Source organism: Galeopterus variegatus, unplaced genomic scaffold (assembly GCF_000696425.1).
Source record: "Galeopterus variegatus unplaced genomic scaffold, G_variegatus-3.0.2 Scaffold8565, whole genome shotgun sequence".
Taxonomy (NCBI): domain Eukaryota; kingdom Metazoa; phylum Chordata; class Mammalia; order Dermoptera; family Cynocephalidae; genus Galeopterus; species Galeopterus variegatus.
The window spans coordinates 42,492-59,497 of NW_007734676.1; the positions used below are offsets into that span (position 1 = coordinate 42,492).

The window sequence follows — 17,006 nt, forward strand, 5'->3', positions numbered from 1 at the left end:
TTGAAGAGGCCCTCTATGGAATTCAAGCTGGCAGGAAGTTAAGTGGACCCTGGGTGAATTGTAGAGACAATGCTCCATTCTCCTAAACATTTAGAGGCAGTGCAATGCCATATGGTGGCTGTTTTGAGGTGAGGGAGAATAAGCTAGAAATAGAAGCAAATATTTTTAACGTGATCCAGGAGGAACCCTGAAATAGGGAATGTTACGGTCAATAATGTTGCTGAAGGGGATAAAGTAGAGGAAGACCAGAAACAATTCCACAAAACCAGTGGCTGACATTTTTGAAAGACCTGGAATGAATCTTGCAGGTAGAATCAAGGCTGCAATGATGGTGAGTTTCATTCTGTCCTTTGCTCTTACATCCATTCTGCCTGTGAAACCATCGCTGATGACTTGAATCCAGATGGAGGTCTTTTTTCCTCGAAACTCATAGCATTTATTATCGAAATGTTTTCAGTGGACACTTGATTTTATACTGAGTCTCAAATCACTTACTTGTGTATTTGGGGCTTGTACTATTGGTTAGTTCCTGTTCAAGCTTTTATATGTAAATATATAATTTCCCTAAACATGCAATAAATGCCTTGGTTTAGGGCCGTGTTTTACGTAGAGATGTGTAAATAGTAATTTTATTGGCTGACCGAATGCATTCATTCCCACAAGTATACACTAATAGTCACTAATACCCGTCATTCTTGCATTGGGCAACCAAGTGTCCAATAATGAGCTAAAGTCCAAAGAGAAAGAAAAAATAGTCAAGAAGATAGCTTGTAACTCAGGAATCTAGATGCTGTAAACTATAGGATAAAATCTGAGCAATCAACACAAACACTCGTGAGTCTCTTTGCTGGACATGCTAGATCAACACTGTTCCAGGTGCAGTTAATAAGAGAGTGCATTGTCTGTAAAGAGTGGTAAAATTATAATAAAACTGACTAAATTATGCTTTTTATTATCACCGTGTGCCAGAAATTCTAAATTGTGTTACCGATAAAATATCCCTCCTTGGAAAAAAAAAAAAACTTCTGCTGATCTAAGTGCTAAAGAGTGGATTCAGTTACTGTTGAGTTTTACTGACATAATAAATATGTAAGCTTCAATTTAGCACAATTGTGTTATTTATCCTTTATTAAACATTGTCTTCTACTTGGAAGTTCATTCAGAGAACTCCCAGTTACACACTTGGCCGCTGACAGCAAGCTCAGCTGTATTGCCTTCATTTAGAGAATCAGTTCATAAAGGTCTGGAATCCTCTGTATTTGTTGCAGGCACAGTTGTGTCTCCAATGCATGTGGTACTTTGTGTATCTGTGTTAAAACAGTAGATTCAAAATAGAAGCGAACAGATATGATGTTGATGGGTGGGATGGGGAAGAAAAGGGGGGGAAGGAGGAATCAGTAAAGGGATATGAAAATCAACTACACTGTATATTGATAAAATAAAATTTTTTAAAAATTAGAGAATGATAGCATTGTGGTAGTAGAGATGAAGAAACAACTTAAAGTACTTTGGTTCTATTATTACAAGTGAAAACCATTCTCTGAACCTTGTAGAGTTCACTCATTGGCAATATTCCTTTTTGTGTCTTCTTTCTCTTTTTTCAAAAAGTACATTTCATTTGCTCTACTTTTTCCTTTCTGTATGATGATATTTATTTTATTTTTTTATTTTTGACACTTTTTACTGGCATGATGATATTTATGAAGGTCAAACAAGAGGATTTTCACTGTCTGCATTTCTTATCTGCCTCTTATTATTATTTAATTATTTTCATGATTATTTCTGAAAATAATGTTGTCTTATAGAGGAGGGAGATGTTACAGAACATATCTACTCCAGGTGTCAAATATCTTCAGTACCCCACTGCTGCAGTTATTTTAGAGTTGAACAGCATATGATACTTGGCCTCAAGGACAAATAAATAGTGCAGGATACGTACATTTATATATATGTATATGTGTATGTATAAATACAAACACACTACATGTATGCAACCACATAAACAGCCACAGTGTGTGCTAAAATGTGACAGGAGATATTGGTAAAATATCAGGAAACATTGGAAACAACACAAGAGAATCAGAAGTGATTTTAATCTGTAGGTGAGCACTGGAATTTTTTCTTGGAAATAATAATATGAAATGGGTGGTGTTTGTTTAAGTAGAGATGATGAATTAAGTGGCATTCCAGGTTGAGGGAATACCATAGGCAAAGGCTCGGAGTGGGAAATTATGGATCGTATTAGTTAGTTTTTTGTTGCTTATTATAGAATACCTGAAACTGGATAATTTGTAAAGAAATGACATTTACTTCTTAGTTTTGGAGGCTGCTAAAGTCCAAGGCCCAGGAGGCACATCTGATGAGGGTCTTATTCTTGGTGGGGACTCTACAGAGTCCCGTGGCAATGCAGGGTATCACATCATAAGTGCTGAGCAAAAACACGCTAATGCTCTTCTTCTACTCCTTATAAAGCCACGAGTATCACTCCCATGATAACCTACTTATCCTTTAACCAGTTAATCCACAGATGGATTAAAGCGTTCGTGAGGGTATAACCCTCATGATCCAATCACTTCACAATGTCCCCACCTTTCAACACTGCCACACTGGGGATCAAGCTTTCACACGAGTTTGGAGGGGACAAACATTCAGACCATAGCATGGGATATAGACAGGAAACTGAGAAAAGTCCAGTTTGACCGTGGTTGATTCTCGACCCTCACTGTGCTCACTGATTCATCTGAAGAACTTTCAAAAAATACACTTGCTGGGCCCCCACCTAGAGGTTCTGAATCAGAGGGCTGAAGTGGGCCTCTATCTCAGGGTGTTTTGTTTGTCTATTTTGGTTTTTGTTTGTTTTATCTCCCCAGGTGATTTTATGTTCAGTCAGTTCTGAGAACCACTAGTGTAAGAAAATAATGGCCATTGTGTATGAATGTGTGATTAAAAGATATTTCTTCCCATGTTAAAGAGTTTGTATTTAATACAGCAGCCAGTGGAAGAGAATCATTTACTTTGTACTTTGAATCATTTTGCTTTTGGAAAATCATATGAATCATATGATTTTGTGTTAATCCCAGTAGATCGCTATTCTGTATGTGCTTTAAGACCATTTTCATCCTGGACATGTAGCAATTATGGTTATAAAACTAATTCTTCAGGATCATCCCTGGGACAGCTCTAGAACGAAGGCAACATGTCAAGTAGTCATTGTGGACTGGTAAAGTGGTACCTGCAGGACAGTCAGGCAACCTGCATGTGAGGAATAACCAAAACAGGAAATGTATAAAGGAACATCAGGCTTTGCTTCAAACAGGAGTTATTGCTTGGACCGGCCTGGCTCCTGCCGAGGGTTCGGATCCCACATACAGACCGGTTCCCGCTCACTGGCTGAGCGAGGTGCGGGCGCGACACCGAGGGTTGGGATCCCGTTGCCGGACACGAAAAAAGACAAAAAAAAAGGAAGAACAAAAAAAGAAGTTATTGCTTGGACTTTTCGGCCACACTAGAAAATAGATCAATTTGAGTAATTATTCTTTTACACGAAAAAAGACAAAAAAAAAGGAAGAACAAAAAAAGGAGTTATTGCTTGGACTTTTCGGCCACACTAGAAAATAGATCAATTTGAGTAATTATTCTTTTTAAGGAAAAAGTGACCTGCAATTCATGAAGCAAAGAGACACAGCCACAAACAGTAGTTTATTTTAATTAGATTGTGAGTATGGCCGGCCAGGTCGCAAAGCCATTGAGTTTCCCTATACATGGGGTAGAGTTGCCAAATAAGATACAGGACATCCAGATAAATTTAAATTTCACATAAAAATGAATCATTTTTTCTAAGTATGCCCCATGAAATATAGCTTTAAAAAAATGATTGGTTTATGTGAAATTCAAATTTTACTGCTGTGATATACGTTTATTTTCTAAATCTGGCAACATACTTATAACTTAAGACTGAAGAAATATTCAACACAAAATAAGGAAAAAAGCAGAATAAAGAAGAAAAGAATTCCCTTCTCCTGAGCAGTCCTACTTTATCAAAGCGAAATATTGAAAGGTTGACCCAGTAGCAAGAACATGGTGTCAGTTCCCACAGAGACCTGCCAGAGGCACAAGGAAGGTCAAAGTTCGATATTTTTCTTCTACTCACTTTTGGAGAATGTTCCTTTTGAAGAGACCTTAGAGAATCATTTCTATTGCTCTTCCAAGTGCATATGTGGACCTGCAGGGTCGGCCTCACCTGGGAGCTTATTAGAAATGCAGAGTCCCAGGCCTCCCCCAGAATCTGCATTTTAAGACGATCTCTTGTGATGTGTGTGCACAGTCAAGTTTGAGAAATGCAGATTTAGTTTGATGGTTTCCAGAAACATGCTTCAAGAAAGTATAGGGTTCATAGATCCCCCCTCGGGAATCAGGAGTTCATGCAAGCAGGGAGCCTTCCATCACAATGAAAGGTGCGTGATTCTGTTTGGTCTTCCAGGTCAGGTTTTATGTGGGGGATGGGGGGAGTCTGTGGCTTAAAAAAAGAAGTTGAAAACAATAATCTAGCTCATTTCATTTTCCAGATGAGGAAACTGAGTAACAAAGAAAACCTGTGACTTGGCCCAAATCCTACATTAAGGAATGATCCCAGTTTCTTTCCACTTCCTCACTTTTCATTGAGGAAAGCATCAAATCTAGAAATTTCTAATCAACTGCTGCCATGAATCATGGATGTCTTTTATCTGGGCCTTGAGTTTCATCCTCAGTTCCTTTTTTTGCACACATGTGCCTATGTCTTCCTTCCAAGGCTCATCTAACGCAACAAAAGGCACTGTCAGTTTTGCTCTGAATTGGAAGAGAGGTCTCCAGCTGCAGTTTGTATACAGTGCTCACTGAGGGTACCCTACAGGTTTGTTTGTGGATATTTTGGCTAATTATCTTGCCATGGACCATTGAGACTGATCTCGGATGACTGTCCAATTAATAGTACTGAAGGAGTAATTAGGGAGAATTCCAGCTTTCACTGCCTCCCCCAGTGCTGACATGTCACGGTGAATATTTTCTTCTGAGTATGATTAATCTCATAAATAATTCTCAGAAAAGAAATTAGCAGTCACCCACGCAGTACACCCAGTAATGTTTTAAGGCATTACATCCTGAATCTCTGTAATGAATTAGCATTAGGGTCTGGCTTGAATTCTTCAATTTTCAGCATACATCCTTCTCTGTTAGCAAGTGACCCTGTGACCTCTAACAGTTTCTGTAACAATTTGAATTAGCCATTTCATAAAGAACACAGAGATGGAAATGTCTAAGCCTCGAGACAGAAGTACAATGTATCCCTTCTCTAAAATGTGGAATTGTGGTAGATCCCACTTGCCCATTTGTAGTAGGGCCAGATATGAGGCCCAGGTTTCTGGATCCCTCCGTCCGTGCCCTTCCCAGTCCACTGGATAGATGGCTTATATTATAGCTTCAACATTAAGGACTTTCCTGTAAGCAGTAAATATTCAGTCATTCTGTTAAAGTCATAGAATTGCCCCATTATCTTCATTTATAAGGAAATCTCTGAACAACTACAGATTGATACAGAAAAGCAATTTGAGTTAGGACTAATTTATATAGATTTCTCTTAAATTTAGGAATTCTAAAAGTTAATGGAGGGAAGCAGGAGGAGCAATGATCAGAAGAGTCACAACATGAAGGATTTATTTTTGCTGTTTTTTTAATTATGATCTTCTCCTTGACTTTAAAGTCAATTATCTCAGGCAAGCAAGTATAAAGACCCTAGGATTTTAGAGGACAAATTAGCTATCATTTTACAGATGAGGAAACGAAGGCCCAGAGAATCAAGTGATTTATTCATGATCACATAACTGTTTTATGATATGGGACGACATTGCCCAATGCTTTGTGAAAGTATTCTGAAAAAAAAGCAAAATTTTGGTAAAGTTGTTACACTTTGGGATGTCAAGGAATTGTAAAAGAATGTAAAAAATAACTCCAATTTTTTAAAACCCCAGTTGCGTGACATTTATTAAATTTTGTTCCGAATTTTAAGTTATTATGGAAAATGCCCTTTCTTTTAACCTAATCAAAAACTGTAGAACTAAGTATAAATTTTCAATTGTGCCTGAATAAAATTGGAGTCTTGAACAATTTTGTAGCTGGATTATACCTATTCCCTTTTATTCATCTTTAGTACTGAAATGTTTATGAGTGATGTACACTGATAGTTTAACTATATTATGTGTGATTGGTGGGATCACTAGTGATTTTAAATCTTCTTGGGGTATTTCTATGTTTTTTTTCTACAATGAATAATAAAGAAAATCAAGAAAAAATATTTTTAAGGATATGTAATTAATTCAGAAAATAAGTTTGTGTTGTCTTAACAGAGGAAGCTGACCAACATTTTTGTGCGTTCTATTTCGAGGACACCTGTGATAAGCTCAAAAAGTGCTCATATATGATAACCATTATCAATAATCTTGCAATATTTTCACCTAAGACAGAATATTAATTTATTAATTCTGATTTATTAACAGAATGCTGAAATTGTTGATAATGTTATAATTTTAAGACTGAAATAAAAATAGAACTATGCTCACATATGTTGGGTGAGTTACACGCAAACCATTGAATTTTAAGAAGTAATATTTGTAGTGGGAAGAATTAATTTTGAAAATAGATTTCATTTTACATCTCGGCTCTGCCATTTGCTAGCTTTGCAGGTTTATGCAAAATGTAAGTGATTGAGTTGTAGACATTAAATGAGATCATGTATGTGAATCACCTAATACAAAGCATGAAATACAGTTAAGAGCTTAATAAAATATAACAGTCACAGCATCATCGACATGCTTGTCATCTGCAACTCCTTGTTAATGAAGAGTCACATCTAATGCCATGTCTTTATGTGCTGAGCTTGTAAATTAGTGTAATTTCATAGGGCCGTACTTGCTAGCAGGGACCCACAGGCCAGGTGGGTCCTGGAAAGGTAAAGGTTTAGAGCAAAGACTTGGTGGTGCTGCTTGACAAAGGCAGCCTTGGTTTTGGAGAAGCCCATTTGTAAAGTCACTGAAACCAGAGTGAAGGTTATAATAGCAAGAACTGCAGTGTGGGCACCTTTCCCTCCCAGAAAGCAGTAACCATGAGTTGTAATAGTACTTTTCTACTGATGGTTTCCAATCCCAGCACAGACATTTTTTTGCTATGTTGCCCTCTTTTTAGTTTTAACTTCCTTTGGTAAACCAGGATAATTCAGTTTCCCTTCTCTCATGTAACTTAATCACCTGATAAATGTAAGGCATTGTGACCACATTATGTGACAGAGCCATCACATAATATGATTGGTAGGCAAAATGTAATAGCCTTGATTGTTATTTTTCTAGAACGTAGAGCTAATACTCATTCATACCTGACGTGAAAATGTAGAGCTAATACTCATTCCTACCTGACGTGAAAAGCTTGCACGGCTATTAATCATTGACACAGGCATGTCACTGTCAAATCTAGAAAGATACCAAATTCTAGAATATGTACACTGATATCTGGCCTTCTTTTGGCATTAAAATTCTTTAGATAGGAATAAACTCCTTTCAATATTTATTGTCTTATTTACCCCGAAATTGCAGGCACTTTGATAAATGAAGTAATAGTTTCTAGTGTCACTGTGTCTGTGAAATGCATTTTAGTGCTTTCTGCTGCTGTAACTTAATAATTCATTTCAGCACGTCTACTTGTAAATCACAGAAGCTTTGTTTGATGGACGGAGAAAGGCTCTCCTTTTATCAGTACAAATTACCTGTACATTAGGACTAGTGTCTACTGTGAAATATTTACTTCAACATTGTCCACATCCTTTGATGTTGGATTTCATTTTCAGGGTATGACATCTTTAATTTTCAGGCACACAAAGTATTATATGGGCATGGTTAGCTTAATAAATAATTTCTTAAGGTATTAGGTGATACTTCTTTCAGCTTTACTTGCTTAGAAGTATTGCACATAATTGAAAGCATACTTCTAGGAACTGTGGAGAATTTTATGGCTTTACATTTTTGAGTGAATGAATAAAATGAAGTGATATGAAGTATTGACTTCTAGAGAGGAGAAAGTATCTGTGGCTATATATTAAGGAAAACTTGTTTTTTCTATTAGAGTTCATTTATTCATTTTTGCCTAGCTATATTTGGGCATTTTTCAGACATAAATACACACAATGTGTTAAATCATGTCTTGAGAAGCTCTCAATCCTTTGGGGAAATATATTTTTCTGGTGATAGGATCTCACCCTGATGCTCATTATTTTTGTATTTTTTCTTTTAGAGACGCCCAAGCAGATGGCCTGCAATGAAGTTTCGAAGAGGTTCTGGACATCCTGCCTATGCTGAAGTGGAACCTGTTGGAGAGAAAGAAGGTTTTATTGTATCTGAGCAGTGCTAAAATTTCTAGGACAGAGCAGCACCAGTACTGGTTTACAGGTGTTAAGACTAAAATTTTGCCTATACTTTTAAGACAAACAAACACACACACAAAGGAACCCTAAGCTGCTGTAGGCCTGAAGGAGTCGAGATTTCTGGACAAGCTCAGCCCAGGAAGGGTAAAAGAAAAACTAAAACTTAAACAAGATACCATTTACACTGAACATAGAATTCCCTAATGGAATGACATCTAAAGTTCACTTGGAACATCTTCTGTGGACTTATCAGAAGTATGGCAAGATTACAGTGCTTTTGGCTTAGGTTCAGGGTTGCAAAGGGATCGAGAAAAATAGTAATAATAAAGCTTTAGTTCATGAGGGATCTACACTTTTTGTTCAAATGTTCTTCTGTGATGTCTCAGAGATAACTGTGTTCCAAAGCCTGAACCCTTTCACTCGAAAGAGCATGATTGCTGAGAAAAACATCTCATGCAGGAGCGAAAACAAACACAAAATAAGAGATTTTTCTATCTTTTCAAAACAGTTGTGTGGCGAAAGGATTTTGTTTTTCTGGTTTAGATCCATCAATACAAACAAGTTCGTTACGTGACAGGATGAACCTTTTATCTGTGCAGGAGGTTCAGATTCCGCCTGCCTCTTCTTTGGAAATGAATGCCCTTTCTAGGCGCTGTGACAGAATTTCCAAACTTTCAGCTAAGGAGTAGAAAAGAGAGTGGCAGATGAGGCTTTCTATTCTACTGCCTCAGAATGAAACATCTGATTTATTTTAAAAAGTGTTGCCTGTATTTCCCAACTGGGAGTCCCATGAAGCCGCAGTTGCTCTTGGCTGATAGAAACAAAAGGAAAGAATATGAAGAGTGAGGCTTTCTATTCTACTGCCTCAGAATGAAACATCTGATTTATTTTAAAAAGTGTTGCCTGTATTTCCCAACCGGGAGTCCCATGAAGCCGCAGTTGCTCTTGGCTGATAGAAACAAAAGGAAAGAATATGAAGAATTCCTTAATCATTTTTGAAACAAAAATGTTAGGGGATTTTAAACCTATGGTTTTTGGTTTTGGGGTTTTTTTTGTTTTTGTTTTTGTTTTTGCCATTTTGGTACTAAAGACCCATGTCATTGCTGATTCCTGTCTACAAAGCCATTCAAGTCAGCATATCCCTGGTGATAAAAGCAATGAAAGAACCCTGCTGAATCATATAGTAATTTTCTTTAAAGCACATAGTAGTTACATAAATATATATATAAATATATTTTTGTTTATAACTAACACAAGGCAGGCTCTTGTGAATTAAAAGTGCATTTTGTCACCAAGACAAAACAAATGCACAATGCATTACTGCATTACTTCCATAGAGTTGTAAAATAGTCCTTAATATTAGAATATTTTTATGTCACTTAGCAAAAGTGGTTCAATTCGTTGCAGCGCCCATCATTTTCCTGCCTATTTGATCCACTTTTTCATTCAGATCAACCCCTTCCCTCCCTGGCTACATAGAGCAGATGCAAACAGCTCTTTAGATGGAGCTGTCCTTTGTCTTATAATCACAATCTAGATTTTGAGAATTCCCCATGAATGAAGAAAGGAAAGGCATCGCTTGAGGAGGAAAGTAGTTAATATATGTATACAGAGCTCCTAAATTTTAAATTCAGGTACTGTATGTGTAATTTCATCAACATCCCAACCCATGAAACTTTTGCATTCTGTGCCCAGAAACTGTTGGTTCTTGTGAGGTACAGTGTTCAACATTTGCAGATTCAGGTCTCAAAAAGCAGAGATGTCCCATAAGCAGCACTTTACTAACAGCTCAGTATATGTGCACAATGTCTAGATTGGACGACATCAGTTCACTAACACAGTATCATACTTTATCATCATGACTGTCTGATGTAAACGAGTGTTGTTTTCTATCACGTATATTTTGCTTTATATTTTTAAGCATCTGACAAGGGTGCTAACCTTTTCCTAACCCATTAGTTAATAATTGCAAAAAAAAATTTGAAAAAGTACGGTGATTGAAAGATGTGATGACAATCTCTCTGCAGTAGCTACATTTGGTTTATTTGTATTATCCCAACTTATTCTTGTGGAGTAGGTTTGGTCAGATAGCAATAACCACGTGACTTGCCAATGTAACTGGTGCAACTGGTATTCCACAAATACTTAAAGAACACATAGACGACTTCCTTTTAGGATAAGATGATGCTTCTTTCATTAGCTTTTGTGGTAGATGTGGCTTCTAATAGCAATTGATTGGCAGTTATGTAAATCTTGCATGTATATCCAGCTCCTTACACAATTCTTTTAACTAGTCATGTTATTCTTATACCCTTCAGAACTCATCTTCTCTTTTAGATTCAAAAGCGTTGATAATTCTGTAAAAACAAAAACACAAAATCCTCTGAATTGTTCAGTGAACCAAAGTACCAAGTCATAGGGAAAACTTTGTGGAAGTAAAAAGGCTACTATAGTTTGGGAAAACTTTTTTAAAAAACTAAGAGTTAAAGGTGGTGAGAAATTTCTAATGTTTATGAATTCTTTAGTAGTAAGGAGAAATTTTGGCAGAAACCCTTTCTTTCATAAAACTTCCATTCTATTTTAATGCTTCTGGTTTGTTTTTGATGCCCGTTTGCTGCAAAGGAAGAGCAAACATACACACAGTTTCTGGAAATTCTGTATGGACACGAATGCTTTGGGCTTTACATATGTTATGCATTAGAGAGGGTGTATGTGTACATTACTTAATATACTATGGACAGAGAAGAGAGAACAACGATAACAATTTTAAAATTACAAATAGCAAAGGGACAAATTTCTAGAGAAATCAGATAAATGGTGCTACAGAGGAATTTAGATATTTTATCTTAATTATCTGTAAAAATAATATTCAGTGATCAGATAAAGGGATTAAAAGTCAAGAAAAATATCTTAAGCCAACCAGATGGCACTGAACATAATGTTGGTTTGTACAATTGACCCCCAATTATCATTTTAGTCTGTGAAACCGAAAGCATTTGTTAATCTCTCACATGTAGCTTATAGAGATGGGCTGTCCAATATTATATCCACTAGCCAGATTTGGCTATTGAAACTTAAATTAATTAAAATTAAATGAAATTATTAATTCAGTCCTTCAGTCACACTAGGCACATTTTAAGTGCTCAATAGCCACACATGGCTCATGGTTCCCATATTGGACAATGCAGAACACTTTTATCATTGCAGAAAATTCTACTTGACAGTGCTGTAGAAGTGTTTCCTTTGAATTGTCCTTGAAGAAAAGAGGAGGAGGGGGAAAGAGAGAAGATTTGGTAGCTCTTAGACATACCAGAGCATTTTTTATTTCATGGGGGTCTCATGGAGTAATGAAAGGAATACCAACCAGCTGCCACAGCTTTGAATCTCCACTCTGTTGTTGGGGGGAAATCACTTCATCCTCCATGACCTGCCATTTTGAAAAATAAAGATATTATTGTCCTGTCTTCCTTGCAAGATTATTATGCATACTGAATAAATATACAGACATACAAACTTTTGCCTATGACCATTTGCCATAGATCGTCTGTCTATGTAACCCATATAAAGCACATCTATTGGCCTAGTGCCAGCACAAATTTGCATTTAAAGGAAAAATACTTCAACAATCCAAAAAGCATTCAAAGGCAATCAATTCAATACATGTCTTGAGAAAGTGCCAAAGGAGAATGAATTTAAAACTCATAGCAAATTGCTTAAAGTCCTTTTTGCCCATCTTAATCTTCCCTCCATATGACATTCTATCCCAAATATTTCTCCTGTTCCACACTGAAGTTGCCTGTGGGCATCCTTCAACTGGCTCAGTTCTTTATTACATAGATTCATTCACCTTCTCTAGTTTCTTCTGATTTCCCATTTTACTCTTCACAGCAAGGGAGACCCAGGAGCTGACCAGTTGGCTTCTCTTTAGAAGTCAATACCTCAAACATAAATATTTTTATATTTATTTTATCCCTGTGACACAATTATAAGGGACTGTGACACTAAAATATAAAAATATGTGGAACTTAATTTTAAACATAAAACTTTTCAAATGCAGACTATGTAAAAGAAATAAAATTACTTTAAATTATGATAATATCCAGATAATATGTTGTCTCCGATTAATGTAATTTATCAGTTTTTGGTGGAAAATTTTTATTTCCTCATGAAGGAGTATAAATTTGGTAATGTCCTTAGTATCCATTGCCCATTTGAGAAAAATTTTTGCTAGAATCCATGCCCTGGTTCAAGACAGTTTTACTTCATGATAAAAAATGGATATTCAATAAGACTAACTGGAAAATAGATCCTATGGCTATGGTTTCTTTCTCCTATGAGTCCATTGCCCATTTGAGAAAAATTTTTGCTAGAATCCATGCCCTGGTTCAAGACAGTTTTACTTCATGATAAAAAGTGGATATTCAATAAGACTAACTGGAAAATAGATCCTATGGCTATGGTTTCTTTCTCCTATGAAATGTTCTTTTGCTATGTATTTCTTCAGGCATTTTCCAGATGTTTTATGAAAATGTGCTTTACTAAATCCAAAAGATTGCTTCTGCTTTTACTTTCCCATCCCCACTCCCACTTTTGGCATCAGTGTCCATATGCCAAATTACGGGAGGTCATCTAATTCAACCTCTTCACTTTCAGATAAGAAAAATGAGGCCCAAAGAGATAATTTTCCCAGTGTCAAAACTGGGTTTTGAACTTAAAACTCCTGTTTGGTCATTTTTGTTCCAATTCTCATTGCCTACACCTCTTTGTCAGCAATTAAGGCCAACCAAGCAACTTAGAAGGCATAATTCATCTCAAAGATAACTTTATTTGCTGTACGGACTATCTGCTGTAACCCCTGTACTATGGAAACTTGGACACATCTTCCTCGTTATGTTGCTGTCTTAAGAACACCGCTGTTTTTGTAACAACCAGTGATTTCAAGTTCTAGCTATTGCAGGGTCTTTGGTTTTGCATGTTCTCTCTTCATCACCCACATCTGTGTCCATCTAAGTTAGCAATACTATTTATCTTCACCATTTAAAAGTTTTCTGCCTTTGTTTTATTTCTTCCCAAATGTACTTGAAAACTAATAATCTTCACAACAGGTTTTCTTACTATATGTATAATTACAATTTTTATTTGTTCTTTAAACTATTTGACCATTTTTGTCCTAAGGATTTTGGAACAAATATTGTGAGATCTATGGTACTATCTATTATATACTCGTATTACCTTGTGTTTACAAAGCACTTTACACTTTACAGAGCACTTTGATTCATCCCTGTATTTGTTCATTCATTCAATCACTCAATTCACTTAAATATTTATTAAGCACCAACTAGAACCAAGTTACTGTGCTGGATCATGTATAGTGATAAATACAGACAATGAGAGTTCAGGCATGCAAACTGAAAATTATAATATGATGATATCCTCAAACAAAACTTTGCAAGTAGGTAAGATCAATATTACTCTATCAATTTCCAATTCCAATTTTCTATTCCACTTAAGTAGGAAACTATCAAATATTTGCCTAAGAAATATTTCTGAAATATCGTCCTTGTACTTCTGTGCTGTTTGCTCTATATCAAATGCTTGTTACTCTCTTTTATGAGAAGAAAAGTTATTCCAAGTTGTCCCTGACCCAGGAAGGCTTTCCAGTCCATTTGCATTCTTACTGACCAGAAGCAATAGTTGAAGTTTCACTCTCTTGCCCCAGTATTTCTTTTGTAGCTTTTTGAGTTATCAACATCATCATCTTAAGGTATCTAAAAGCACCAGAGTATCAAAGGAGCATTTGCACTTTAGGTGTGTATGGTTATGCCATTTATTAGACCATCTCAGGTATTCTCAACCTGGGCATGATTGACATTTTTGGGCTGATAATTCCTGGTTGGCGTGGGAGAGGGGTGGCAAGTGGTTCTGTGTATTGCGGGGTATTTGGCAACATTCATGGCTTCTATTGACTAGACAGTAATGCATGTACATACGTGCACACACACACGCACCCATCCTTTGTGACAACTAAAGATGTTTCCAGATATTGCCAGTGTCCCCTGGGACAGGGGGTAGGAGGTATTGGTCAAAATCTCCCCTGGTTAAAACCACTGTCTTATCTTGTGAGCAAAATATATCAGAAGTCAAAAAGAAATGTTTCTCTCTCTTGTCACTGTCTCATAAGCAGGTTTTTATTTGTACCAAGTCTTGGAATCACAAGCGCTTTGAATTAGAAGGGACTGCATAAGTCATACACAGTTCAGCCACAACCCACTGTCATCCTTATCTATACGTCCATCTATTGATTTTGCAAGTTTATTGAGAGGAGGTTGGAAGATTGATTATCTCTGGAAGCTTGGGAATTGAGTTTTTCATAGTTAGAAATGAGGCTGTTTGCTCATTATATTTCACTGCAGTGATCTTTGCATACGATATGAGGACTTCATCTTGAAGTCATACAACTTCAATATCTCAGCGACTTTGCTGTGGGGAGTTTTCTTTTGGTCATTTCACACTTCTACAAATATTGTTACTTAATCTTTGCCTCAAAATGTGCACAGAAGTTGAAGCTTGATACATATAATTTTAAGCATACCTAGATGGGCTTTGTATTTCTGTTATAAATTTCTGAAAATTTTCTTGTTTGCATCATCAGAATATTTTCTCCCATTACCTAGTCAGCTATGGAATTAAAACAGTGGTGGTAATGTTGATTTTTATTGTGCCTCTTTGAAAAAAAATCTTTATCCCAAATAATAGAAAACTGGAAATTATAGAGTTGGAATGTTTAAATCTGTCAAGCCAAAGTTTGTACTCATTTGATGTGCCTTATGTCCATTTTCCTGTAGAATCAGTGATTTCCTATGGATAATTCTGAATCCCACCAGTTTGTACTGTTTCTATTCTGCACCAGTTGGAAAACTTGGTGAAGTTATACAAATACAGTCTCTTAAGAATATTCCTAGAAATAACAGCAACCCCCCAACTGGAACATCAGGGTTCCTTTTACTGCTTTTCTAAAAGAACAACCCAGACTTTCACAATAAAGCATTTATAATTATTCACTACAAGTTGCTGATATGGATACACAATTGAAAGCCGTGACTACAAAGTCTATAGCTATAGANTTGTACTGTTTCTATTCTGCACCAGTTGGAAAACTTGGTGAAGTTATACAAATACAGTCTCATAAGAATATTCCTAGAAATAACAGCAACCCCCCAACTGGAACATCAGGGTTCCTTTTACTGCTTTTCTAAAAGAACAACCCAGGCTTTCACAATAAAGCATTTATAATTATTCACTACAAGTTGCTGATATGGATACACAATTGAAAGCCTTGACTACAAAGTCTATAGCTATAGAATATTGATAAGCATACCTGGAGAGAGTGTTCATAAGACTATCATGGAAATCAGAAAACTCCAACCTAAGAGACCATCAGAATGTGTGTATGATTTTCTACTCTCCCACTGATATATCGGCCTACATGGTATTTCTTCTGGAGGTTTTGATTAAGTTGATCTTCTAGCTATAACTTAAATTATAATATTTCTGCCTAATTATTGCCTGACATAATTTTTAAACTGTCCAATACCCACTGCTGTCAAGGTGATTATTACGAAGAACTGGGATCATAATTATTAAGGTAAAATCACATAATTTCTTCAATCAACTTTCTATAACAAGCTTATGGGATACATCATCATTGGCTTCTCTGTAATACATTTATTATGAATGACCAACTTACATCTAGAGGAATAAAATGCTCAAAATTGGTTGTTATAAGTTAATTTCCAGTCAATGTTGACGATGAAAGATTCTACGTTACTTTAAATGCAGGATAAGAGGCTGGGAAAAAATTAAATGCACATCCTAAGCTCGTACTCATCTTCTTGTAATTTCTGAGACTTATTAACATGTGAGAATTACTCAAGAAAATTCTCTCCTAATAGAGTAAAATTTAAAAACTTGACTTGGCAGATAGTGTTATTATATTCATCTTGATTCCAGTTGAAAAATCTCAGTGACTTCTCTTTGTCCCACTAGAGTTTTGCTTTTTAACAGCACTCTTTTCCCTAGCATTCCAAAAATATATATTCATGACCAAAGTATCACTTACTGATCATGCAGCTGTATACCTTTTGTGCCTATCATACATATACATAGCATGAAACTAATTTTAGAAGTTTCCATATGGGGGAGGTGTAAGCATATGAGTAAATAAATGGGGATGATTTGTGGAGGAAAAAGATAAAAGATCTAAATGTATTATCAGGCAGACTTTTCAACTTTTTCATAGTAATGTGCAAATAAAAATTCAATGAGGATCAGCTCAAATTTAGGTCCTTCAGACATTCAGACACTAGAGCACAGATCATGCATAATGCTGAGACATGTGACATACAGAAAGTAAAGCATGTACCTAATTAATCTACCACACAGCCATTGCCCACATATACCTCATATATGGCATCAATCCTAACATCAAGGAGGCTCTTACTATAGGGAATTGAGTTACTTATGGTAGGGGAAAGACCGAAAAGAGATTTTCCATTTCTCTCCC

At 36.2% G+C, this 17,006-nt stretch overlaps 1 protein-coding gene across 1 annotated transcript in view; it reads left to right on the plus strand.

The window, feature by feature from the left end:
- Window positions 1-8,789, plus strand: part of LOC103608563 (plexin domain-containing protein 2-like) — a 50,666-nt gene extending 41,877 nt beyond the window's left edge. Inside the window, exon 5 of the mRNA XM_008592985.1 lies at window positions 8,314-8,789. Within this exon, the coding sequence (XP_008591207.1) occupies window positions 8,314-8,430 (117 nt within the window). The 3' untranslated portion in view covers window positions 8,431-8,789. The remainder of the gene's footprint in view (window positions 1-8,313) is intronic.
- The last annotated feature ends 8,217 nt before the right edge of the window (window positions 8,790-17,006 follow it).